Source organism: Lissotriton helveticus, chromosome 5_1 (assembly GCF_964261635.1).
Source record: "Lissotriton helveticus chromosome 5_1, aLisHel1.1, whole genome shotgun sequence".
NCBI lineage: Eukaryota > Metazoa > Chordata > Amphibia > Caudata > Salamandridae > Lissotriton > Lissotriton helveticus.
The window spans coordinates 508669491-508697383 of record NC_136065.1 but is presented as its reverse complement, the minus strand read 5'-3'; the positions used below and the strand labels follow the sequence as shown (position 1 = coordinate 508697383).

General features: G+C 44.7%; 1 protein-coding gene across 2 annotated transcripts in view; it reads left to right on the top strand.

Annotated features, from left to right (window-relative positions):
• The window catches only part of RCN2 (reticulocalbin 2), a 248102-nt gene that overhangs the window by 49643 nt on the left and 170566 nt on the right, over positions 1-27893 (top strand). For both annotated transcript variants that reach the window (XM_078642835.1, XM_078642834.1), the window contains exons 3-5: positions 7719-7824; positions 13006-13202; positions 14512-14625. In XM_078642835.1, the coding sequence (XP_078498961.1) occupies positions 7719-7824; positions 13006-13202; positions 14512-14625 (417 nt within the window). The remainder of the gene's footprint in view (positions 1-7718; positions 7825-13005; positions 13203-14511; positions 14626-27893) is intronic.

The window sequence follows — 27893 nt, the reverse complement described above, 5'->3', positions numbered from 1 at the left end:
ATGAGTCCCTGTAGCTTCTTACGGGGCAGAAATTTGGGGTATTGACAACGGCATGGTCCTACAAATGGAGGAAAACTATCTTTGTAGCAAGATTCTGTCTGCACCCCTATCCGCCCCCTATTTCATCTGCCACAAGGAGTTGGGTTTAAGCTACCCAATGATCGAACTTGTATTCAACCTCAATTGTTATGGCTGTCCATTTGGAAAACCTAAGAGACCTCTCTAACAAGAGATATAATTAACGACTGTTTAGCTTGCGACAGAGGGCTCACCATCCCTTTTTTGGCCTATGTAAAGAAATCATTTGACGATATTGGTCCAAGTTGCGTTTTTTCCAATGCTGCATCACATGTCCCCATGGGAAGAAAGCCAGTACAAGCATTGTTACTAGCGCTGGCACAAGCACATAGGTCAAATTTAGAAACATATACACTGACTGTTGCAGCCTACTTGTACTTAAGTCCTGAGAACTCCCCTACTAACTTTCTGCGGAAAATCGGTGTGAGATGGGGACGAATGTTATTGTTTCACTTCAAATTACCTGCTCTGTTTCCGTCAGGCTATCGGCATAATCTAGAAAGTGCCCTTGCAATGACACTTCTGGTCAATCAATGTTACATTTTATCTTTTTCAGCGTTTTTTACAAAAGATTCAGCGAAACATTTGTAGTTCCTCTTATGAAATCTAGAAACTTCAGACACTGTATTCAAATATATCATTATGTTAAACAGATATCTTCCTGCGTGCTGCAGTGCGTTCCTGAGGCACAATGCACTTCAATTAAGTTTATTATCTGAAAGAGACACGTTGGTGATAGATTCCTTACCTTAGAATATCCCCAGGCGTCAGACTGGTCCAGAAAGTTTTTTCGTCAGCAGTACCCCTGCACGTCTGTAGGGGGCGCCAGTTCTTTCTTTTTCCGCACCAGTTAGCGCAGATCCGGTTACAGCACTTACCTTAGTCACTTTTTGACTACCTTTTTGAGACTTTTGTCTCCTGTAAGTCTACTCTAGTGCACGTAGGGATGCCTGGTTTTAAGTCTTTTGGGGCCTGCTGTCGCAATATGTCGGTGGTGGATCCACACGGCGTCTGTCTCTACTGCCTGGAATGCGACCACGACTCTCGGTCCTGAATGGACTGTCTGGCCATGGCCCCGAAGGTCTTGAGGGAGCAGCGGAGGAAGCTGCTTGAGGTCCGGCACTCGTCCCAGTGCTGTTCGCTGTCCCGGGGCCGCTCTAGAGAATGCTCGCAGGTCCACCATCATCGCTCCTCGGGCTCCAAGTCTTCAACCTCGGATTCGGGTAAGAGACGACACAAAAAGAAGTCGAAGAAGCGTTGTTGCTCTCAGACGTCCCCCGTCGATCCCCGGAAGCCGACGAGGGGGACAGAGTTCTGCCCCTGCGGCTTCTTCGGAGCCCGAAGTCTTAACTGAGTCCCTCTCAAAAGCTCCCCTTCATCGGAGCGGTTCTGGATTTGATGCGGTTTCAGGTTTATCCTCCCGAGCAGTGAGTCCGGTATATTCAGGCTATGTATCTGATCTTTCAGCCTCTATCCCGGGTTTCGTCAGGATGACCTTCCGGCTCCTGGGCCTGATGATCTCCTGCATCCTGCTAGTGCAACATGCCAGATCATGTCCCGATCTCGTAGGGCACTGTATGACAATTGCAGTGGTGGCACATGAACTGCGATTGGGTCAATGGCAGATCCCTTCCCCTTCCCCAACCGAAGCACACAGTGGTGACCGATACGTCCCTCCTGGGATGGGGCGGCCACTTGGGAGAGGCTTAGATCAGAGGCCTCTGGTCTCCGGCGCAGTCTCGGCTCTATATCAACCTTTTGGAGCTTCGGGCGATCCGACTTGCACTGAAGGCATTCCTTCCCTCTGTCCGGGGCAGTCTGGTGCAGGTGTTCATGGACAACACCACCGCCATGTGGTATTGCAGCAAACAGGGCGGGGTGGGGTTGTGGACCCTATTTCAGGAAGCTCTCGCCTCTGGATATGGCTGGAACATCAAGGCATCACCTTGGTGGTTCAACACCTGGCAGGTTATCTGAACGCCAGGGCGGATGAACTCAGCCGCCGGTGCTTGATGGATCACAAATCGCGTCTGAACTCGGAAGTGGCGCAAGGTCTCTTTCTGCAGTGGGGAGAGCCTTAGTTAGATCTATTCGCCACCAAAGAGTTCTGCCGAGGCACTCGCTCGGCGACGCTTTTCATCGCGAGTGGGGTTGCGGTCTGTTGTACGTCTTTCCGCCTATACCACTTCTGCCCAGAGTGGTGAAGAAGATTCTGCGTGACTGGGCCCAAGTCATCCTTGTGGCTCCGGATTGGGAACGAAGATACTGGTATCACGGGCTACTCAGCTTGGCGATCGATCCACCTATCCGACTGCCTCTTAGGGAGGGTCTTCTGTCGCAGCAGCAGGGGACGGTTCTCCGCCCAAACCTTTCCATCCTCCACCTCCATGCGTGGAGATTGAGCGGCGACAGTTGACAGCCTTCGATCTTCCTCCCAAAGTCTGTGATGTCATTCTGGCAGCCATGCGTCCCTCCACTAAAACGGTATACGCCTGCAGGTGCAACAAGTTTGTGGCATGGTGCACAGCGAAGGCTGTGGATTCCCTTTCTGCCCCTCTTTCTGAGGTTCTTCTGTTCCTTCTTTCTTAGGCCCAGTAGGGCTCTGCTCTGGTCACTATCAAAGGTTAACTTTCGGCCTTCTCCGCCTTTCTACGGCTTCCAGATCAGCGTTCATTTTTTAAGTCCCCAGTTGTTAACCGTTTCCTGAAAGGCATTACGCACCCATTTCCTCCTGTGCCGTTCATAATGCCTCAATGCGACTTAAACCTTGTCTTGACGTATATGATTTGAGATCCCTTTGAGTACCTTCATAACTGTCCTTTGCGTCTTCTCACTCTCAAGACGGCTTTCCTGGTAGCTATCACCTCTGCTAGAAGAGTGAGTGAGCTCCAGGCTCTTTCTTCCAAACCTCCTTTCCTTTCTGTTCTTCTTGTCACGGTGGTTTTAAGGACCCGTCCTTCTTTCCTGCCAAGGTTGTCACGCCCTTCCACATCGGTCAGACCATCACTTTGCCCACCTTCTTTCCGCCTCCGCATCCTTCGAAAGAGGAAGAGAGGCTCCACCGTCTGGACCCTAAACGTGCACTCTCGTTCTATCTGAAGTGAATACAACCGGTCCGGGTGGATGACCAGCTCTTTGTTGGCTATGTGGGCGCCAAAAAAGGTCGGGCCGTGCACAAACGGACCATCTCTCGGTGGGTCGTTCTCTGCATCAGGGCCTTTTACTCGTTGGCTTAGAAGGAGCCTCTTGTGCGGCTGCGTGCCCATTCCACCAGGGCAACAGCAGCCACTACTGCCTTGGGACGCGGCATTCCCTTGCAGGACATTTGTCAGGCAGCTACGTGGGCCTCGCTGTACATGTTTACCAAGCATTACTGCCTTGACAGTCAAGTCCGGAGAGACGGCTTCTTTGGCCGTTCTGTTCTCCGTGACTTTCTGGTGTCATCTTGTTCGCAGACCCACCAACGGAGTTGATATTGCTGAGGTATCTATTCTAAGGTAAGGAATCTATCACTAACGTGTCTCTATCAGGTGCACAAGTTACTACTTGTGTAACGATATATCTGTAAGAGACAGTAGTTAGTGATAGATTCCGTTACCGCCCCACCAAACCTCCCCGTTCTGCAAACTGATGTCTAGGGTTAAGGTCATCCCTTTCAGGGCCCTAGTTTCATGGCAGCAGTGGTCAGTTTCTTGCATGGCTCTGCATTCCTGGCGTGTATAGAACTGACGTCAGTGCACATGGGTAGCGCCTAAGTAGTCTCTGTGACGTCATCTCGGCGCTTATGACGCCAGCGACGGACTCGGAGCCGCATGACGCCACCTACAGACGCGCATGGGAACTGCTGACGAAAAAACTTTCCGGATCCAGTCTGACGCCTGGGGATATTCTAAGGTAAGGAATCTATCACTAACTAATGTCTCTTACAGATATATTGTTACACAAGTAGTAACTTGTGCTTTATTGCTCATTCTCTTATACCTTTTTAAACTACTGATTTATGTGTTATCAGGCTTGAATACTGCCAGTTCATTGTAAATGCCAAGGTGATCTCGGATACGCAAGTCAGTGTTTATTGCACGTACGCACTTTTTTGTGATGCATTGTTAGCATATGTATAACGGTAAGGAGCTGTCGGACATGCATGCTTGCTTTTATTGCACTCACACATTTCTTTAGTTGATGGAAAATGTCAACGAAAAGCTCGATATTTATTCTTGTTTTATTGCACTTATGCACTGTTATGGCTGCTTGTGCAACTGAATAAAGTATCTCGATTTTGGATCTTGCAGTTTTTATATGGGATTGTGTCACTACTCATAGTCACAGTGAACAGCATAAGTGTTCGTTGTAAGATAGTGGTATATAATACCAATTTGTGATGAACCAACTTGCTGAGTAAAAGTAAACTTTGGGTGTAAATCATTGATCAATCAGGCTGGGCGATGGCAGATAGCATATTTGTTAGTGGTATGGCAGAGGAGCAGTACAGGTTTCTTCATATGGTGTAAGCAGTGGGGCATTAATGACAATGACCTTTTCAGTTAAAAAAAAATAAAGAAAAAGGGGGTCGGGTATGAAAAGTTAAAGGCACACAATTGATTAGGGCAGGTATGAAAAGTTGCACGACTATTGCAAGGTTGCAGTGACTTAGCGCAGGTTCTTCCAAGTTCTTCCTGTTTCTTTTGTGAGATGCAATGTACAGGGAGGCATGCACATTAGGTTCAGGGAGAACAAGAAGATTGCAAGTCTCTATTAAACCTCATGTCAATCCAATTGGAAGCTAGCAGGCATTTTCTCAGGCCTCTCTGGTCTCCTTTCTGCACAAAGCTTTACTCTCCAGCTCGACCCACTGTAAGGTGGCATGTTAGGTGCCCTATCCTGCCACTTAATTGTTACTGCTCTTTAAGCAAGGAAGATTTAGAAAGCAGGCAGCTGCTTGTTCTTTTTACGCTGCCTATTAGACCCGCCACTCGGACCTCCCAGCATTTCATATTGACCAGGCACGAGTGTTAATCAATGACTTTAGAGGGTGTTCTCTGGGCACTGGCCAGGAAGCTGGGGCAGTTTCTGCTACATGGTCACACTGTGAAGGTGACTAAGCCATTGCTGGGCATGTCCACCAAAGAGACCAATATCTTAGGCAGGCAGCTTTGAGAAGGAGAGTTATCACTCCTAGTTATCAGATTACATGTTGCCAGTATCCCTGCCATAATCCTCATAGTAATTGCCACCTGGATCCTGCCTATCCCTGTCAGGGCTTGGGGACTTACAGATGGGCAAAGGGGATTGTGAGAACCCTAGCAACAATGGGGGAACTAAGGGGATTTTGAGTCATTAAGGCCCAAGCACTGGAGCATGGGGTGGCAGTAGTCAGTGGCACATGGGCAATGATTATGGTTCTTGTCAGCAAAACAAAGGAAACAAATGCTACTTCAGTCCGCAAGGCACATGCAAGGCACATGCAGCCAGAATACAGCACTTACAGTCGGTACGGTCATCTTCAGACATCAGCACTTGTAAAGGGAGTGCACCTCCAGTCATAGAATATGTACACTGGCCTATGCAGAAGGGATGCCAATTCAAGCTGATGATCAATGTTTACAAAGCCCTGAACATCTATCCTACATCATCCACCACCTGAATTTCCACCAGCCCACTACCTCCGCCTCCCTCTCACTCGCCCGCCTCTGCCACATCCACCGAAGCAACAAAGGACATTCCCTCTCATACCTCATACCTCATGGAGCAACCTCCCTCTGCAGCTACGGATCTCCACCTCTCTACTGGAATTCCACAAAGCACTCAAGTCCTGGCTGTTCAGCTTGGTCACATGAACCATCGTGACCCTCAAGCACCTGAATACCTTCTTGGGTGTTTAGCCTCACTATATAAATCCACTTGATTGATTGATTGCAGGTGGCATGACTGAATATTGATGGAAAGACTGTGACTGTGCTACGGAAGTCAGCAGGGCACAGATAGTGGTGCACTGAATAATTGCATTGGCTGACGTGTGGCCTCTCAATAATACAGTAGGAGATAAACTGCAAACTCCTATATCACTTTTTCTTAAGAAATTTGCAATTTCTTGGTTGCTCTCAGCGTCAAACAAAATGTTCTGCAGTCATTGGGTGAAGGGGGACTTTATTGGGTTACAACACCCTCAGAGAATGTAGTTGTGTCTGTCTGTCTGTGTCTGTCTGCTCGAGACAACTCCTGATCATGCAAAGAGAGCTGTCATGCTTCTGCAGCACAGCTGCCTGTTGTCTAGAGAGGTCTGCTTGCCAACGCTTGTTGTATATATTGTTTATTATGGCTTCTGTGACGTTATCCATCATTGGTCTGAGCGTGGACAACTAAAATTCCCCTATCCTCAGTCCATTTCCAAACCTCACATGAGGCTGTAAAAAAATTAACCACATTATTTATTATCATCCCTAGTTTCACATGGTATATCAGACCATATTTAAGGCCTAGGTGTTGCAATATGTTTTTCAACTGTCAGAAAATTGCTGCAATGTTGCTGCACTGTTAGCATATAATCTGGAAAAATGTGAAGTTTTCCTCCTTCAATCAATCTCCCATGGGCCATGTCTTCTGGCCACCGGCAAGATACTACCCCAGTCTCTAAATGTAAAAGTTGAATCACAATCTAGCTGGGAGGGTACCAGGTCTAGAGGGATTGTGCTGGTACCTGATATGCTAATTCCATATCAAAGTGAAAGGTTTTCTGGAATTACTGTTTCTGTCAGCCATAGTTCCAAAAATAAATCGACAAAGGAGCCCAGGGCGTTCTTGCATAGCTCTGCTATACATATATTATTCCTCCTTGAGCAGCCCTTGGTATCTTCTGCTTCATCGTGCAGCATGCATCCAGCTTCAGAGAGATCTTTACTACTCTTTTACATGTCAAACATTGACGGATGCATGGTGGCAACCAGGACAACTTCTCGGGTGACCACAAATATGTTGATCGATGATGTGCTTGAATTTGATTCACGCCTGGGAGGCTTCCTTGGGGGCACACCTACTATTCCATTCACCAGGAACCAGCTGTGTTGCAGTTCACACAGTGAAAAAGACGGCTATCCCGTTCGAGGTAGCGGAAATGTCTTCCAACTCACTGCAGCAACTCTCCCCTAGCAGCACTTGTGTGCAGGAAAGGATGGCAGCATTGCAGCATGGGGTCAGCGGTGTCCACTAGGTCACAGTGCACCTTCCAACAGGGCAAACGCAGAGTTCAAAGTCTGGCAGCGCCATTTTGTTTCCAGCCCAGCTGACCGTTGCTCCCATCAAGGTCAAATATGAAACAATCCAACATCCATCACTGTGTGTCTGGGGTCCTCTTCTTATCATGCACTAACGCTAACGTACCATTGCTAGTGGATAAACATGCCAATTTTCACAGCATAAATGGATTGTCGGGCTGGCGGCAGGAGAGCCTTTCCACTAAACATCCGCTGACTTCTTTGGCTCCAGGTGTACTCTCAGTCCTATAACTGTGGAAACAAGAGTACGAAGGTAATGTAGTACAATACTCCCCTTAATTCAATTGTCAAACATTTGTATTTTGAACATGTGCATTTCTTGAAAATATGTGTTTTTGAGGTATTACATTTGCATGTTTTGTCCCAAAGGAAGATGCAGAGGAATTCGCAAAACTTAGTCCAGATGAACAGATAAGAAGACTTAAAGGTGTCATAAAAAAAATCGACTTAGATCAAGATGGATTTCTCACTGAAGGTATAATTCTGATGTTCATATATTGTGATTAACTTTGAAGTGCACTTAATATACAGTTGTGAGGAAAATGTCGAAGGCTAGTCATCTCTGCAGCAGATGTACCCCTGTAAATCCTGACTTATTTTCAGGTTCTGATGAAAGGAAAACCCTGAAGGTTGAAGGTGCCCAGTAGTACAATGTGAAGTACCTAAAGTGCAGATAGAAATCTGAGGTCTCCGACGACTTTTCTTGTGCTCCAGAGGAAGGCAATGGATACTGGGCAGCATTTCACCTAGGTACTACTGTTTATCACTGGGGTCCAAGGTCCAGAGCACTGGTGCACTCCAATTGGATAGCCAGGGTACTACTGTATCTAGGCACTTCACTCTCTCAAGGTCGTCATGAGAACAGTTAAGGCTTTATCCAAGAGGTGGAGGTGGTTAGGAACTCTGATTTAGTATGTCACAGTGTAGAACACTTGACCACATCAGTGATCAGTCTGTACTGTTCTTTAGAAAACAAACTGATATTACCCTGTTCACAAATCAAACAATTGAAATGAAGACCTACTCAAAGAAGAGAAGGTGCTAGTATATTTTGCAGCCAAGATACAACCCCTGGCCTTGACAAACTGGTGGGATTTATTTTTTCTTGTGTACTGCAAGCATATTCTCCAAAAAGTAAAAGGGGGGAAAAAAGAAAATGGGCCTTCACCTAAACATGGCCGCCCTATACTTGTAATAAAAATATCACATTTAAAAACATTTACAGATACAGCTATTCTCCTTAAAACAATTTTTTTTACGGCCAGGCTGTTGATTGTGCTGTGAATGTAATGATTATTGTTAATTGTGAACCAGGCAAGAATAAATCACCACCTAACCAAGCACTCAAATTGCATCCAGGTACCATGTTAGAATGTCATTTAAAAACGTTAAAACAAACATTCTAATGGAGTGCAGGCAAAAACACATCTGGCATTTAAAGTAATGCAAAAATTGATATAATTAAAAAGCACACTTTCAATCAGTTTACAATTTAAGGCAACGAAAGTACTTTTAGGTAGATGTTTAGTAGATTTACTCAGAGTGAAGGGAGTCAGTGGGTAAAGTGTTCTGATCAATTGATTCCTGCTGAATGATGTTGTGGCCATAAGCAAAATGTGGAGGTTACTTGCACAGAAAAATGGATGAAGTCCCCTTACCAGAAGCCCCTATAGTCAGGTGAGACACGTCAAGCTGTCTCAATAGCCAGACCTAATGATATGGAGCAAATCGGTGGGCTTGCATGATTGACAAGCTCACAAGAGGGAAACAGGCTTTATAGAAAAACTAACAAGGACAGGGTGGTACACCTTCCAGAACTTATGCAGAGGACGTCGATGCCAGCAAGGACCACCTTTTCAAATAGGTTCCTTGAATTATTTTTAAAGGGGTTTGTTAGGCAAGAATGATCTTTGTAGGTTGGTGTTAGTATATTTTGTTTGTATGCATCATCGTTTTGTTTTCTGGTTGTTTTATTTTGTTTAATGTATTCAATGGTTAACGTGATTTGGCCTTGCCTTAAAGTTTACATTTTACAAATCATAAACCTATAAGCCATACTAGTTCAATATTCTACCACTGAGCTTGTAGACTGCCCCTAGACCCTTCTACAAGTGCTTAGCAGGATTAGATACTTCTCTCAGGAATAAATACTTTTTTCTTTATCAATACTTGTATGATTAACCAGTTAGAAAAATTACCTTTGAGTGAACAAAAAAACCCTCTTTATTGCACTGCAGAGAATACAATTGCCACGCTATGTGTGAGATGTCAATAATCCCCTCTGTATCGTCCATATGTTTTACATATTAGGAGTCATTCAAGACTCTAAAGTGCTTAGGAGGAGCGAGTTTTATCCATCCTTCAGAGAAAACATTTCTTTAATCATTACATTCTGACAGCAGGAATAATGCAATCAATGGGTAACACCATGATTTCTTGCATCCGGAAGATGCCAAGGGCAACAGAAGATTGTAACACAAATACCTTGATGATGAGTGTCATCAAAGCTACAACTGTAGAACTGAAAGGCAACATTATAACCATGCAAAGTCCACGAATCCTTAGATATAAGGAAACCGCATACAGTTGATGAAAAACAATAAAAACCTATATGACATTTCAGTAGTAATTAAACCCGACCTAAACAATATGCCTCACTGAGTATCTCTCCATGTTAGTTTGCCTATGTTTCAAATGCCCAGGACTGCAAATGAAGAAAAGAACAACATTTTATCTATTTAGATAAATATACATCTTAAAAATAGGTTGTCTGACAGTCTTCCACTGTAAGAAAAAAGCATCAATGTTTCACCCTCCTTTAAGGGATTTGTCCAAGCCATACCCTCTGTGCATGACTTTTAAAAGTCCACTCCTCAAGTTAATGAGGGGTTGGAGTGTTTGTTGTCTAGTTAATACTAAGAACAATCATTAGCTACAATAGCTTTAAGGTGAGGCTTTTCTTGGTGTGAAGCTCAGAATTAATTGTCATCTCTAAATCGCAGGCCAACGGAGCGCATTGGGGCAAACCTAATAGACCGTGGTCTTGGTGTCCAGAGGAGAATGTATTCTGATCCACTTTCATGTAAAGTGGAGTCAGTCTTGGCCTCTCTGCACTGGCTTCCGGTCAGACAGAGAATCAAATTCAAGGCTCTCTGTCTGACATTCAAGATTTTAAAGCTTTCTTCTCCCCCGGCCTTGACAGGCCTTATTTCTTCGTATGTCCCCACGCGATCCCTCAGATCCGAAGCCCAGTATCTGGCGAACAAGCCTAGGTTCAGGCTTAGCAGGATGGGAGGACGTTCCTTCCGCGTGTTGGCGGCGGACCTATGGAATTCCCTTCCTGTTCACATTCGCGCCCTTAATAGCCTGACCCTCTTCAGAAGAGCCATTAAAACCCACCTGTTTATCTCTGTTAGCTAATATCCCCCTTTTTCAGCTCTGATCTGTTGTGTTGTTGCATATGATCAGGCGCCAGGACGCCCCTTCGCTGGGGCAGCTGTTGCGCCTAATAAATGTTATTAACATAACATAACATAACAGTGGCACCTACAGTACTCTGGGGATCCACATTACCCCTGTCCGTCTGTTATCTCGGCTTAGAGGAAATGCTTGCTTTAGGAATAATTGCTAGCTAGTGATAGACCTACTTAGTGGGGTGGCAGCTTTTTCTTTCTAGTTAATGCCTGTAGATCTTATTTAGAATGGATTCGCGGTAGAGAGGGAATGGTGTTGGAATGGAGCTAGTGATGAATAATATCTGTGCTACTAATTTGAGGTATTTTTGATGAGGTGCAGTGGGCTATCCCACCTATGCCGGGTCCTGCTGCCTCTTTAGGTGGGGTGATGGAGAAGGATGCAGCAGAGCACGAGAAAGCCTATGGCTGGCTGGAGGATGAGGCCGCCCTCTGGTGACACGGGAGCCTATAAGCGCTCCTCTGGTCCTAATGAACGCCATCCTACGGTCATTAGCAGGTAAAGGGGCGGGGCCAAGCGCAATATTCAGTAGCATACATGTACAGTACTGTCAAGTTATATTCTTTAACGGAAAACACGTCCTCAGCCCATTGCGAGCCCCGTGCTAATCCTAAGAGCCTGTCATCTTTTAACATCCGCCCTCTCCTCATTGATTCACTTTGCCCGAACAATTGGAGGTGGGCCTCCCATGTGAGTAGAGCTCACGCTACCTGGACGTCAGCCAATGAGGTGTTCGAGCTAGATAACAGGGACTGGTCCAGTGATGTGACGCATGCTGAGGGCGACGACCGCGTACGTTGAGGAGGTTGGTTGATGTTTGGATTTTTCCGTGACAGTTGTCTGGGAGGAGCGCTCAAAAATGAATACGCCCCTCGCTTTAATATCTCAGCCCTCTTTGAGGTGGGTTTTACCTGATACTTAAGCAGTTTGCAACAAAATTTAAGTCGCCTGACAGCGCAGACGCGTAAGAGACGGGAACCCACCCAGCCGGTGTTGTGTAAAAAAATAAAAAAAAAGTAGGAGCAGAAAAAAAAGCCAAAGAGGATAAGTTTGACGAGGAGAGGAGGAGGCAGCAGGGGGAGGGGAGAGAGGAGGGGCCCTGTGCCTGTTTCCCTTGCGGGAGCAAGCAGGGGCACCATCTGGTTGCAAGTTAATTACAAACAGATGGTTTCAAAGCTCGCTCCCGCAAGGGAATCGCCAAACGTGCACGCGTTGCCATTGAAAGCAATGCAAAGCGTGCACGTTTTTGGGCGAAAAAGCGACTCGATTTCATGCACACTGCGTAGGCGAGGCCTACAAATGCTACAGTGCAACCCCAATGATAAGCCTATGGGAGAGATAGCCTTTCAATAGTGAAAAATGAAATTCACAGTATCAGAGCATAACACACACATCAGTACATGTTCTACCTTCCACATACACTGCAAACTGCCCATGAGGGTACCTAGGCCCTACCATAGGGGGGCGATACATGTAAGGAAGGGGAAGGTTTCAGCCTAGCAAGTGGGTACCCTTGTCAGGACAACATGGCAGTTTACAGCTACTACAGTGATCGGTCTGAGATACATTTACAGGGCTACTCATGTGGGTGGCACAGCCAGTGCTGCAAGCCCACTTGTAGCATTTGATTTACAGGCCCTGGCACACACCCTGCACTTTACTAGGGACTTACCAGTAAATCAAACTTGCCAATTATGGATAACCAATCATTGTCACAATTTATACAGAGAGCATATGCACTTTAGCATTGATCAGCAGTGGAAAAGTGCCCAGAATCCTATAGCCAACAAGAACAAAGTCAGAAAAATAGGAGGCAAAAGGCAAAAAGTATGGGGATAAACCTGTCAAAAGGTCCAGGTCTAACAGAGATATATAACTGTTTCTTCCCATAAAATCTCTCTCGCATGTAAAAGAATCTAAAAGCTGTATTGATTGTAAAAGCATGGGATAGATGGTTGGTAATTTGTTTTGAATGTAATGAAGCAGTTTCTGAGGTTAATGTTTTTTTGGCAGTGCCACTAATTCTACCCTATTATGTGAGACATGTTTTGGCAAATTAAATTGAACCTAACTACACTACATTATAAAACATTGACCATTTGTATAATATATTTTTTGATCATTGAAAAGTTTGTGTTAAAGACACGAAAACTAATTGTGAGATTCTGAACACACTTTGCAGCGGAAATCAGTCACTGGATCCAAAAGTCTTTCAAGCATTATAGAGATGAAGATGCAAAACAACAGTTTATCGAATATGATCAAGATGGTGATGGAGTAGTAACTTGGGAAGAGTACAATATTCAAATGTATGATCGCTTTATAGATTTTGATGAAAACACAGCACTGGATGATTACGAAGAAGAATCATTTAGACAGGTAAGATATTTTGGAAATGTTAGTGTACACGCTGATGTCCACATGGTTTGGAACCTTATTGCCGCCAAAGAGGTTTCTCCTAGATTTTGTTCCTCTTCAATTTAAAATGAGACAGAATCCTGTCTTCAACAGTCGTCTGTGGTCCCCACCTGTTGAAGTCAGAGAAACTGGACAGCTTTGCAAATAGCCCTAATTGTTCAAAGGATTGAAAACCTATGTTTTGCTTTTCAGTGCTATATGTGGATTTGGAGTATCATTGTATTTTCCTTCCCTTTTGTTGTGATTTACTAAACTCCTTGTCCGTGCTGAAAATAATTAAAGCTCTGCATATTTATGTGCTCTCCTTTTTATTTTTATTTTTTTTAACCCCACAGAGTCCTAGCCTTTTTAATGTTATGACAATGTTTGGGATTTGTGAGCCGTGAGTTTCTCTATAAAATAATCTTTGCATAGGCAGTTCTTTGTGTAGGGGTAATGTTTTAAATTGATTATTTTCTCACAGACCCTCATTTTGAAAGAAATACTGATTAAGTAGTATACCAGAATTTAATATTACCGTGTGGTAATGTCCTGGTTGAAAGCAGAGCTATAGAGTGTTCAGTCAGGATAGGAAAAATGTCTTAGAAGATTGCGATTGGGAGAGGGCATCTCAGGCCCCCTATGGAAGGAAGGGTGACGTTGCCTGAGACTCCCTTCCCCACTATGTTGATTGTCCTGTGCACACTACCTAGATTTAGACCTGCAGAGTGCACCCTTCCACTGTTTGATCACTTATTTTGTTTCAAGTTTATGGCTCTCAGTTGAACGGGAAGGGCATAATATGCCAAAAGAATCCTCTAAATGTGGCCACATCTACTCAGTAGTGATATCTGTAAAAGTCACTGTTAATCTTGTTTGCCCAGAGCTAGCCTGGACTAGCTCGGTAGAGGTTGCCCTCTTGTTCACTTTATTGGGGACAGGATTGAGGAAGATGGAGGGCAAGAAAGAGAGAAATCTCATTCCTGAAAGCACCTCTGAAGAAATTCAGGATGGCTTTCACTGGTCTGAAGTCAGCATATGTGACTATATTTGGCCAGAAAGTACACAAGAGATGGTTTAATATCGGACATTGGGTGGCAATTACCTTTGTCTTCTCATGGAGGGTAAATTAGCCAACGTGAAAAGAGCTAGTAAATACTGCAACAATAAGTTTTTTTTAAATGGAAAAGAAGCTACCCCCAATCTATGACTTGTTAGTTGTTTAAATTCCTTTTTGTTATTCAATTTATTTGGAAATTAATAGATGTTAAAAACAATGTTGTCTTTAAAGATTCACTTGAAGGACAAGAAGCGTTTTGAACATGCTGACATAGATGGGGTACCTGGGCTGAACGTAAATGAATTCACAGATTTTGAACACCCTGAAGAGACCGAGCACATGACGGTAAGGTTTGTCCCATCTTCACACTGGCACGTTGCATGCACTGTGTCTGTGGAAAACGTTTCCTCTCACATTCAGTCCTCTGTGACAAGAAGGTGTTATTGATATTCTTCAACTTGTATTTGATGCATTAAATTAAATATTTTCAAATGTCTGGCATCATTTGCGCAGATGGTAAAAGTTCTTTCTGAGGTTGAATTGTGAAAGTATTTCATGTTCTGTAAAAGTCGTGCAAATCTTAGGGGCCAATTACGACGTTTGGCTCCTTTTGTTCCTCCACTGCCAGCCTTTTCATGGCAGGGAGCTCGTCATGAAATGTCTAGCGGTGGAGGAACTCATAATATGCTCAGCGGGACTGTGCCAGTCCTGCTCAGCATGTTACATTGGGCCTCCGCTGTACCACCGCAGGCGGCGGTCCACCACCGTTACGAAATCGTAATCCAGAAGATAGTGGACCGCCACTGCTAAGAAGACTGTCGCACTCGTAATCAGCCCCTTACATTTCTTTAGCTCTTTTCACCTTTGTGTAACAGATACTATTTAACTTCAATTCTGATAGCAGGAAATATATGCAGAGCAGTAGAATATGTGATTGTGAGTCATTATAAAAACGTAATTTGTCACAAAATTACCTTTAAAAGTAAATTATTTTAAAATGGCATCTGTTGAAACTCTTATCGTTATGTATGTATCTTTAAAATTCATGCAACTTGAAGATGGCTATGTCTTTTGAAGAGTCCAAGGAGGACACAGTGTTATTTTTAAGAAGAATGCGTTTATTTACCAAAGCAGCACTGTGCAGCCTTCCACCATATCTCATGAACTGTGTGTTTTTTTTGTATACAAATTTCAATTCTTTGATAATATTACATAGGGACTGATTTTATAGTGCGTAGTATTGGTTGAACTCCATCAGGGTGAAGAAGTCAAATACTCAGTCGCTGTTAGAAATGGGCTTTCTGGTTGGCTAGGGCATGCGCCTAAGCCAGGCAGAAACCACCACTCTAGTCAGGTCAAGGGAGTTACATGCTGAAGATAATCCATGCTCACCCCATTGGTAGCTTTGCAGAGCATTCAGGCTTATCCCAGAGGCAATGTGTAAAGCGTTTGCGCAACACACACACACAGCAGCGACACACTAGGCACACCACAAAAGGTTATATAAAAAATAGCCTTTGTATTACTCATAAATAGGCCCCCGGTTTTATGGTATTTTTTATTTTTACATTTCCGTCTGTATTTATCCATATTTATTTTTGGGGCCATTTTATCGGTATTTATCCATATTTATTTTGTGTTTTTCGTATAAACGAAGTTGTAAAACTGTACATTTCCATATTTATTTAACTGTTAGACGCGCACTCATACTGTGCATTCTGTCATGTTTTAGCTATTTAAGCTGTCAAATATTACATACCACTGCATCCACTGGTAAATACTAGCATTATACCATAAATGTATGGTGACATATGGCGTTATTTAAAAAAAATGTCATCCTGCTTTTTAATTTCCCATGCTGTCCATCTGCTCAGCTGCTTGCCTATAGTTCGTGAAAGAAAGCACGGAGAGTCAAAAGAAGCACAATTTTCCGTATACATCCATTTTTGAAAATAAATGCAGACAGAAAACACATTGTTTTCCGTCTGTATTTATCTGTAAAAAATCATAAAAACAGAAAACAGGGAGCCTTACTCATAAAACACATTAGAATGCAATCACATATATACACTGTGCCACCTGCCACAAGGTATCACTTTACAGGGTATTCTATACATTACAGGGCCAATCAGGTCACAGTCTTAACCATTAGCACACCCAAGTAGTGAAATACAATCCACCAGTAGTGTAAACACATTAGGCAGAAAAGATCATCAGTAATGTATCATTTTCATATTGCCTCATGCCCCTCTTAGGCATACACCCTAATCAGTGCCAGTGCACTGGAGGTGACCCTTACACCATATCACCTCAGGCCCCACCTAAACATAGGGGGCGACAATCAGGCCTACTGGCCTTGACCTTGGGGGCCCGTTGCCCAAAAGTCAGGGCTCTCCTAACTGGGTGTCCATCAAGCAGCTGCCAGCGATCTGGCGGTGCAGCTGCGAACACTGATCCTTGCCCTCAAACTCTGGGCAACACAAAAGCGACCCCGGGCAGTCTCGGTCCCCGAGGGGGAGGGAAACCGATACCTTGCTCCCCCTTCTCTGCCCCGGATTAGGAAGCGTGCTGCTCCCGCCCTCACGGTGACCGGAGCTCAGATGCACAAAAGCTCAGCCCCACTCACCATTCCTTGGGGGCTGAGCGAGTTACATGGCAGTCAACCCGCCACCGATGGCTCAGGCTCCTGTGCTCCTCTGTCTTGCGGTCTGGAGCATGAGCCTGCTTCGCCTGCCTACAACCAAGCCCAGCCTGGCTTCTGTCTGCTTCCTTCTGCGGATCGGCAACGCGGGGTAGGCTCTAAGCATGGGCGGATTTTGCGGATCCACGATTCACGAATTTGCGGATTCACGGATCGTGGATCCGCAAAATCCGCGGATTTAGCGGATCGGCGGATTTGGGGCGTGGCTTCCATGCCAGGACCATCGTGCCAGATTGAACCCTGCCCTTCGTATTTATTCAAGAAGACGCCACCGTTTTGTGCCATACCTCTACTCAACTGGCGTACTTTCTACTGGATAATCAGTAAGTGCTACCTCGTTGGGTAAATGTATAGTGCTTTTACTACACTACAGCTGCTTAAAGTGGCAGAGAGTTGTCTACAGCGGCCAGGTGTGTGGTACTATGCAATCGCGCCGAAGGGCGCAGGGGTCCCTTGAGTGATCTGCCCATCATAGTGGGTAAATGGCGGGAAGACGGTGCACACCGCGAGTGTGTGGGTGGGGCCAAACGGACGGCGCTTCCATGCGAGTGCACATGGCTCTTGTGTGTATACAAGGTCAGAGACTGATCAGAGCAGCAGATGTAGAGACAGAAGCCCTGGTCACATAACAGCACGGGGATTGCGCTCGTGAAAGGTCAAAGATGCAAAGGCCTTTGTCCAGCGTCACAGCTGATTTTCGACGGTATATTTGGGAAGAAGGCACACCTGCCCAGCCTCCACAACGGTATTATTGCATTCCTGGTCTGTAGTAATTAATTTACGATGGCGCCGGCAAGCTGCCAGCGCCATCCTAAGATAGTTACAAAATTAGCTTCAACAGGAAGCTCTAATAGATTAAATAAAGCAGGCGCTCGATGACCTGCTTTATCTTATCTATTAGAGCTTCCTGTTGAAGCTAATTTAGTAACTATCTTAGGATGGCGCTGGCAGCTTGCCGGCGCCATCGTAAATTAGTTACAACAGACCAGGAATGGTTGAACTTTTGCCCCCGGAATCCGCCGCTCGCGGATTGCGAATTTTCGGCAAATTCGCGAGAGTTTGCGGATCGCGAATTTACCGAAAATTCGCAAAATCCGCGATCGGAGCGGATTTAGCGCTCATGCTTAGTAGGCTCCCGGCAGGATGCAGACTCTGCGGCGCCTCTGCCACCACCAGGCACCGCCTGAATTCCACTGATGGGCGCGTCCGGCCCTCGGCGTCAGTTATTGCTGCACGGCCCCACCCACACTCGGGCAGCAGCCGCCTGGCTTCTGGTCCCATCTCCATGTCTCGTTCTGGCGGCTCACTTCCTCTGCCGGTGAATACGGAGCGAAGCCTCCACACCTTCTTGGATTGGGGAAGGCAGCCCCACGCCCACAGCACAGCCACACGCTGCTCCGGGCACGAATTGAGGGGAAGACTAGGTGATCTCCTCACGGCGCAAACGCACACTGCGCCCGCCGCATCTAGGAAAGTTGAGCGCACTTCTCGGGCTCTTAAAACCGCATTGTCCAGCCCCCTCCCCGTTGTGGGGAAATAAGTAGTCAAACTGCTCCAGCGGTGATTGGATGCACAATGCTCACCACACTCCTTCAGCGCGCTGATTGCTTGCCAGGGAAATTTAAGCACTCACAACATGCTCAGTCCCCAAAGTCCCACAGGGCAGAGCTGGGCCCAGGCAGGACAGCTCACAGGGCCCTCCAGCAGACGGGCGGTCCTTTGTGGTGGCTCCACCTGGCGCCCAGCAGTCCTTCAGCAGCACAGTTCCCAACAGGTACCAAGACATGGGGTCACAGCCCCAATATTTAAATCAGTTAGTGTCTTTGTTCTCCCCCTGGCACAGGCCTAAGCCCAGTCCAAACTAATTCTGGGGGGGGTACTTCTGTACATCTTTACAGTGCACACACACACTCTCATTATTAGTGTAGGCTCTGGCCCCAGACAAACCTCAGGGGGTGGAGCCAGCATTGTGTAAGGCAGGCACAGTCTTATTCAGGTCCAGATGCTACGCCTCCCACTACTCCCAATGCAGATCGGCCTATTCAGCCTAGCGCCGACTCATTCAGCCCCTGTCATCCAGAGCCAGACATGCAATAAACATCAGGCAGGCACAAAGACACATAGCACACAGAAATGCCCACTTCTAAAAGTAGCATTTCTAAAATAGTGATAATAAATCTGCGAACTCTTATGCATAGCATTTATTACCACTATTCCAAATATACCACACTTGATCACGTTACTCCTCTCCTACGAGGAATTACCACTGAAGCACATATCAGGGACAGCCTCACAGTAGTGAGAAACCAAAAGGGCTGTTTGTCACTACCAGGACGTGCCACACAGTTAAGGCACACACCCTACCTTTTACCTACAATGCACCCTGCCTATAGGGTTAGCTAGGGCCTACCATAGTGGTGACTGATATTGGGCAAGTGGTCAAACTGCCAAACTCCAATAACTCACGCTTCTTGTTTGGCTATATGAACACTATCACTGTGATAGAGCTGGAGTAGGCTCCGTTATTGAGATACTAAGGGTTCACCCACCAGTAAATCAGACGGTGAACGAAGCATTTGACAGAGAGAGTACTCATTGCAGTTGCAACAGAGTACTCTCTCTGCCAAACATTAAATCAGGTCCATAGTTTTTCCTCGCCAAAACTTTAAGCCTTCAAGACTCAAAACAACTTTATAAAAACAATGAAATAAACAAATGACAGCTGCCCGCATAACCTCAAACACAGCTTAAAAAGGATGTTGAAATCAGGTGAGATTAGTGAAGGTTGTTGCAGTGAATTTCTGGTGTAAGGGGGGGGGGTTCCAGTACAAGTACTAAAGGAGTGGTTAACTTGTGTTTATTCGTTCTTTCCAACATGTTTCCACCAAACTGTTGATATGATGTCCAAGAGTCTTTAAGTCGTACTCTTTACAGGACCGGACAATCTGGGCTATAAGAATGTCACATTTAATTAGTTTTCGTGTGAATGCCGTGTTTTGTTTCCAGTACCGGTTCTGTGAGTGTGTATGTAACCGGAATGGTTGGAGAGCTCCTCTGAGCAGAAACGGCCCTGCAGGATCAGCCGTTACTCTGATGCCATTAATGATACTTTATTGTGTAGTTTGTAAAAACCATTACAAAGTATATATACGACAATATACTAAAACACAGAAAGTTTACACTGTTGTGTGTGTGATAAAAAGTTATAAAATGAAAGGGTATTTCAAGTAAAAAATAAATAAATAAAATAGACGTGTTCCGGGTTCAAGACTTTGCCAGTGTTCTTTGCTTTTTCTCGAAATTGTCAATGAATTTGGCTGCTCTGCAAATGAGTTGCGGATCTACTGAGCATAGGATTAGTATGATCGCGGACCGGCAGGTGCGTATTCCATACTCCTTAAATTTGGTTTTTAACCAACTCCGACGTTCCTGGATCAGAGCCGGGCAAATGCAGATCAGATGGATAAAGTCTTGTCTTCCTGCGCCACATAAACCGCATCCATCACGTTCTTGGGGCTTCCACTTTGGTGACTCAGTATTTGTTGGGAAGCTACCCAGCCTTAAATTGAGGTGTTTCCGTTTGATGAATGGCGAGAAAGCAAGGTCTAGGAAGGCTGCCGGTACTAATTGTTTGTATGATTGAATTGTCATCCAGGCATGGGACCGACGACTGAAGGTTAATTTATCATCGAGCAGCGAATGCCTGTTGGCAGCCTTCTTTACCAGCTGTTTAAAGGAAAATACTGGGAGCTTAGATTCACAAAGTTCGGCCAAGTCAGTTAATTCTAATGACGATTTAAGATACTTGGCGTAGTGAGAATTGGGACTTTTACTAATTATTTTCCACATGGCACGATGCAGCGCAATTTCTTAGTTCATCCAAAAATCGTACCAAAAGTTTATGGTCTCGTACTTTTTCAGCAGCACTTGGGATTGCAAACCAAATTCAAGTCTTACTTGTGCGGGTGATGCATTGCTAGGTAACGCAAATACACGTTTGTAGATTTTCATTTGAACTTTGTCCAGGAGTTGTGCACTCTTGCCATGATGTAAAACGCTCCCATAAGCTATTGTTGGGAGAGTTTAGCTTTCATTATTGTTAGCAGGGGGGGAGACCAGGGGGCCTTTAGGTTCGGTTGCCAAGCTACTAAAAGATGGCAATAGGACCATGCCCTTTTTTTCCATGCTATTGAAATGCGTAGTGAAGTCAAGACACTTATCCAGTAGTATCCCAAGATACTTGTAACTTTCAACCGCTTCCAATTTAACATTGTCTATAGTGAAGGTTGGTTGCACGTTGTGGCGTCGGGATATAACCATAGTCTTTGTTTTTGTGCTGTTTATTACTAGCATGTTCTGTTTGGTATAGCGGGTCAATTCCTGTATTAGACGTTGCAAGCCTATTCTTGTCTGGCTTAGTAGGACCACATCGTCGGCATAGGACAGGTGTGTTATGCAGAGATTACCTAGCCGCGGTGGATGAGCATTGATCTGATCAAGGCTTACTGTTAGATCCGCCATGAATAAATTAAAGAGGTGGGGGGCCAACACACAGCCTTGCTTTAATCCATCAAAGGTATTGATCTTCCGGGTTAGCCTCTGTCCATAGTCGATCTTTACCTGCATTCAGGTGTTACTATACAGGTCAATGATCGGCGTTAGGATTGAGTCTGGCAGGCCCTGCTGCTTCAGTTTGGCCCATAGTAATTTCCTGTTGACACGGTCGAAGGCCACCTTAAAGTCAACGAAACAGGTGTAACGTTCCAGGTTTGTAGACTTTTTTCACCAATCAAGCATAACGCCATTGCATTTGCCATAGTGCCTGTTCCGCGACGAAACCCTGTCTGGTTTAACGGGATTTTGCTGTTCATATCCGACCATTGTGCTAGATCGGCTAGTACCAGGGATGCGTAGTATTTTGCTTCCGCATCAATCAGGGTTATTAAGCGGTAATTAGTTGGATTTTTGCGGTCCCCGCCTTTATAGATGGGATTGATGATGGCACCCCTCCAGCTTTCCGGGACCCGATCTGAGTTGCTAATTGACCGAAATAGGATATTGAATTTGCATGCCCAGAACTTGGGGTCCTCTTTGTAGATTGCCTGCGGAATGCCATTTGGCCCCGGCGCACTCTCTTGCTTGCCTTTCTTGATTACTTGTAGTATTCGGCAATCGTCATCTGTCCGTATTGATTGACCCATGTCTTCCTGGCTGGTGGTCATGCCATTAGTGCTAGAAACAATCGAACTTTCCTGGTTCATAGCTCTTGATGTTTCAGATGCAGGTATTGACGTTGTAATCTGATTTGCCGTTGGCGTTATTGAGAATGTTTCGACTATGTGTTGGGCCCAATCGTTTTCAGCGATGCATGTCATACTTACAGGTTGTGCTGCTCTGTTAATGGAGTTGACTTGCATCCAGAGAGCCCTGGAGTCTGATTTTTTATGTTGTACAACAATTTAGCCCAAAAGTCGTTAGCTTTGTTCCTTTTTTCCATCCAGACCAGCTTCTTGTATTGTCTCCTTGTCGATCGGACTTCTTGCCAGATGCTTGGGTTTGTCCTTAGGCCTTGTGCCCGTCTTGTGAGCTTCTGAAGGTGTTTCTTCATAGAGAGTGCAGTTTTTGTGAGTTTGATATCAGTCGTTACTCTGATGCTTGCCTGGCCATATGATAGATCTCCCAAGCAGTAGGAGTGGGTGTCATGCTTCAGATTTGAAACAATAGGACACACTTAAACCCAGCACTCCCGAGAAGAGGCAAATATACTGCTGCACCTTTTTAAATAACCTGTAACACAGCACTCCCAAAAGACGAGACCACAAAACAAGACGCAGCACTCTCTTAAGGCGAAGGAAGAAAACGAATTCAGGTGCATTTAAAGTGACACACACATATTTATTAATCCAGCACTTTGAAAAGGAAGGCAGAATATATTGGTTAATGCAGACTCCCAAATATCAAGTAACTTTGACGCAAAACTAGAATAAAATGTTTCATATATACATGGAGTAGAGAAACTTAGAAATGATATACACAGTAAGTAAGTAACAGCTTACCGATCCTTCACTCGACATCCTTGTCAACTCGGGCTGGAGGAGCCCTTCTGACAGGCAGGCAGGATTCCAATCGGCACTATCAAAAGTTCTGTTTCCTTTTGAAGACACGCTTGCCCCACAAGCGAGCTCCCATCTGGGTGCGAAGGTTCCCTGCCTTTAATACCTTTACTCAACTTGAGGCGAAGGTTCTAGAAACCTCGCCCCCTTTCGTCAGTTACGAAAAACCGAGCTGACCGTTCTGGTCAATGTCAAGGTCAAGACAGAAGTAAGATAGCTTTTCTTGCCCCCGCGCATCTAATAATAATTCTGCTAAAGCAACTGATGTATGATTAATATTCTTCACTATCAAACCTGCTAATTAACTAACAGCCTTAGAATTATATATGGTTAAGCCTGGAATTCCTTCTATTGAAGCAGCTAAACTGATATATTCAGACTTGGATAATAAATGAACTGCAGAATCACAATGTTCACTGAGTTGAACAGTTTCTCTCGTATTCTGGACATGTGATGTTGGATATAATGGGACCATCATGAGGCCTAATCTAGTAAAGTCATACGGTCCACCTGTGATATTTGCTAGAACATACGTGTGGATAACATTACCATAAGAAAATAACCACCCTACTGGCAATTTAACATGCCTAATATGACTGGCAGCAGATACTTCATCTTTACATGACATATTGTTATGCATATTTTTACATGTACTCTTATTTCGATTTTTGCATACGGTTAGTTGTTCCCACGTCATCTGTGATTCAGTTCCTTCAAGTCGTATTTGAGCACATTTACCATTGTTAATCGGGTCGCTGGTCAGATTATAACAAATGTCACCTTCAGTGACATTGTATGTTATCACTTGTGTTAGATTATTCCAAGTATCATCAGTAGAGTCTAGACAAAACCAGCAAAACTCATAAGGTGACAGGTGAGTTCTCACATCATTTTCCTCCACTGCCCCTTCTGCATTTGTAATGTAATGTAACATATACTTATAACGCGCACTATCGCCCCACGGGTATCCTGGCACTGAGATTACCTTAAGTTTTACAGAGCACATGTACAACCAATCCACAACCGAAATTAACTCAGATTGAAGCTGGGTTTATTTAATCTCTCGGTAAAAGCCAGGTTTTGAGCCTTTTTCTAAACTGTAGTAGATGGCCTATTTGTCTGAGATCTACCGGGAGGTCATTCCACAGTCGCTCGGCTACAGTGCTAAATGCTCTGCCTCCCATCCTGGTTTTTCTAATTCTAGGGGTATTCACCAGCCTAGCTGTTGCTAACCTAAGACTTCTGACCGGGTTGTACCAGGTACATTTACTCTTCCACGGTCTGGATCCCATTCCATGTACTACCTTGAAGACTATGCAGAGCGATTTGAACTGTATTCTCTGAATAATCGGCAGCCAGTGAAGGTCCGTGCGCTATCTTGGCCGCTATTGTCTGAACTCTTTGAAGTTTCTTCATCAGTGCGTGGTGCACCCAGTAGCAGAGCTTTACAATAGTCGAGCCGACTCATGATAACACTTTTCATCACCAATGCTCTGGCTGAGGATGGTAGCATAGGAAGTATTTTCCGCAAGGTTCTGATAAAAGAAAGGCAGATTCCCACTGTTTTATCAACTTGGGAGTCTAATTTTAGATTATCATCAAACATCACCCGCAGATTACGCACTGTCTTTGATGGGATTAGTTGGTTTCCTGTGGGAGTTGGCCAAAAGTTGGTCGGAAGTGGGCATGGGACTTTGTTTGCTGTGTAGTGCAAGATTTCTGTCTTGTTACCGTTAAACTGTAAAGAGTTGTCCCTGAGCCACCTTGCCGTTTTTCTCGTACATTCGTGAATCTGTCCAGTGATACTGATTGATTCCCCTCCAGTGAGAAGATAAGTTGTGTGTCATCAGCGTAGTTTACCAATTTAATTCCAAAAGATTTAATAATGGAAATTAGTGGGCTCAAGTATACATTAAACAGAATCAGCTGATCGCCGATCCCTGAGGGACACAATGCTGAATGGAATGGTATTTAGAAGTAAAGGGAGTTAAGGCCACAGCCTGTTGCCTATCCGATAGGTATGACTTAAACCATTACAGCATTTTCCCCCCAATTCCAACATCCATAGGTCTTCCCAAAAGGATGTTATGATTAACCGTGTCAAAAGCGGCTGACATATCTAATAACACTAGTATAACTGACTGGCCTGTGTCTGCTCGCATTCTTAATTCATCCAAGACCGTTATTAGTGCAGTTTCTGTTCCATGAGCTCGGCGGAACCCAAATTGTACATCGTCTAACTTATGGTTGTTTTCTAGAATTTGTGAGAGGGTTTTGCCGACTAGTCGCTCTAGAATCTTTACTTGGTAAGGGAGCATGGAGATAGGTCTGTAGTTGGATGGACAGAGAGGACCAAGCGTGGTTTTCTTCAGAAGTGGTGTCCCTGTTGCCTGTTTCCAGCAGACTGGCACAACAATCCTCTCTAACAGAAAGACTTTCCCAGATGCCAAATGCAGAACATTCAAATACACAAAGATATATATATATATATATATATATATATATATATATATATATATATATATATATATATATATATATATATATATATATATATATATATATATATATATATATATACACTTCTATGTAAGCAATAATAACACACTTGGTCTGAATGCATGAATAATAAACAAGCAGCACATAATATGAAATACGACTCAACAATTATACTAGGACATCCTGCAAGAGATCAGAAAGATATATATACATCAAATGATTACTTTGGATGTGCACCTCAACTCACTTACACAATCCAAAGACAACACCTCAAATGATCAGGGCCTCTGGCCAAACATCACAATGGCAACAATCAAAGCTCAAGCACCTCAAATGACCACAGCCACTGGAACCACGCATCACAGTGGCACTAGTCAAAACTCAATACTTTACCTGGTGCAAACACTGCATCTCAGCCCACTCCTGACTGGGAGAATTAAACAGCTGTGGTCAAGAGCTCAGCAACCAGGGTTCCACGCACCGAAGTAGACGCGTCCGTCCCCGTTCGGATTCCAAACTCCCGGTTTCTAAGTCAACAACCCTCAGCTTTATAATCTCAAAACACACTGGAAGGTTCGAGAGATACCTCCCCTCTTTGCCAGAGGAATCTTACCAGAACTGGCCAGCTTCCAAGCAAGCATTCCAATGGCTGGAAGGAGTTCCCACATCCCCTTCTCGCATGTTCCAGCCTTTATCTTGACATAGCTCACAAAGCCTCCCGTGTACATTAAAGAATCTGTCACAAAAATAATCCTTGAACGTGATTAACCCAAACAACTTGCAAGCGCTGCTGTGCACGCAGATAAAGCTCAAGCAAGGCAAAGTCAGAATCCAGGATGACATGAGGCCATGTCAAAGCCAATAGTAAGAACTTCATAATTCTCATCAATGTACAACACAATGCATATTTGTGAACACACTGCTTATAGATTCACATACTTCATTTCTCAATGTCCTATAGCATCACATACTTCATCTCTGTACAACACCGAGCACATGTGTGCATCACTGCCCACAACACTGCACATCGAGACCAAAACGTACATTCCACAACTCTCTCTCCCTCTCATGCTTTCAAATGCACATCCCACACGTTCTGTTCTTGGCAAGGCTGTTTTACTCCGTGACAGCTCCCACTGAAAGACTGCAAGATTGCAAGAAAGAAACTTTTAAGAGAAACAGGCATATGCAGGACATCGTACATACAGTCTAGGGTAAAATAACACACTAAAGTCAGTTAAAATAATGGTAGTCAAAGGACATCACAGGGTGTCAGACCACAAGAGTGCCTCTAGCACTACAACATGCAATTGTTATCTTATGCTTTTCGATAAAAGAGAGAACTCTATGATGCTTAGTACACGTGCCCAGCCCCCTGACGTTCCAGCTAAGACACTTAACTTCCTGTGTCATTATGTCCCTGTAGTTTCCTCACCTCATGTGTGTCTCCGTGGTCACTGATCTGGTGCTCCATCTCACCTACTGTATTAATATAACCTAGAACAATCCACAAACAAGAACTTAAACTAAATGCCTGCCCACCAACAAACAATTCTCGGCTAACATCACTGACGATACTGCCCACCACTTGCTCGTGCCAGGACGTGCACACCTAACCATTTAGCCCAACCGGGGCAATACAAAACATTACATTCCCAGTCCGCCCCCCCCAAGCTTCAGACAGGAAACGTGACAATCTATAATACTGCAGATAAGTGATATCTCTCAGGTAGCCACCCCTGGACCTTCCGCAACATTTTCCATACACATGGCTCTGGAGTCAGGGTGTGCCCATTTCTAGCCGGCATAACAAGTAATTCGACATTACCTCATTCCACAGACCATCAACACATATGCTATTGCAAAAGACAAGCACAGGCCAACGGCGGACCCAAGTGTCCGCACTTCACCACTAAGTTCCTTTTGTACGAGTTGGAATGAAGATTGTTGGGTGCAAACTGCAACGCAGAAGAGATACTAGATGTTCATGGAGTGGTGCTCCGCCACGCCCCCCTATCCTGAGAACAAGAGACTGACCAGTTCCTTTATAGGAAGAACTAGCAGCCCGTCCCGACGTTGTCCGGGTATAAAATAGAATGTGTGTAATGTGTGTATTTGGCAAGGGCAATTTATTTTAAAATCTCGCGGCAGACAACATTTTTTTGTTTCATTAGAATAGGGACGGAGAATGCCCAGCTGCAGCCCTGGTTGATGTTAGCAGGCGCGTGTAATTGGTGTAGTGATCCGCCGCATGAGCCCGGCTACAGCCCTGGTTGATGTTAGAAGGCGCGTGTAATGTT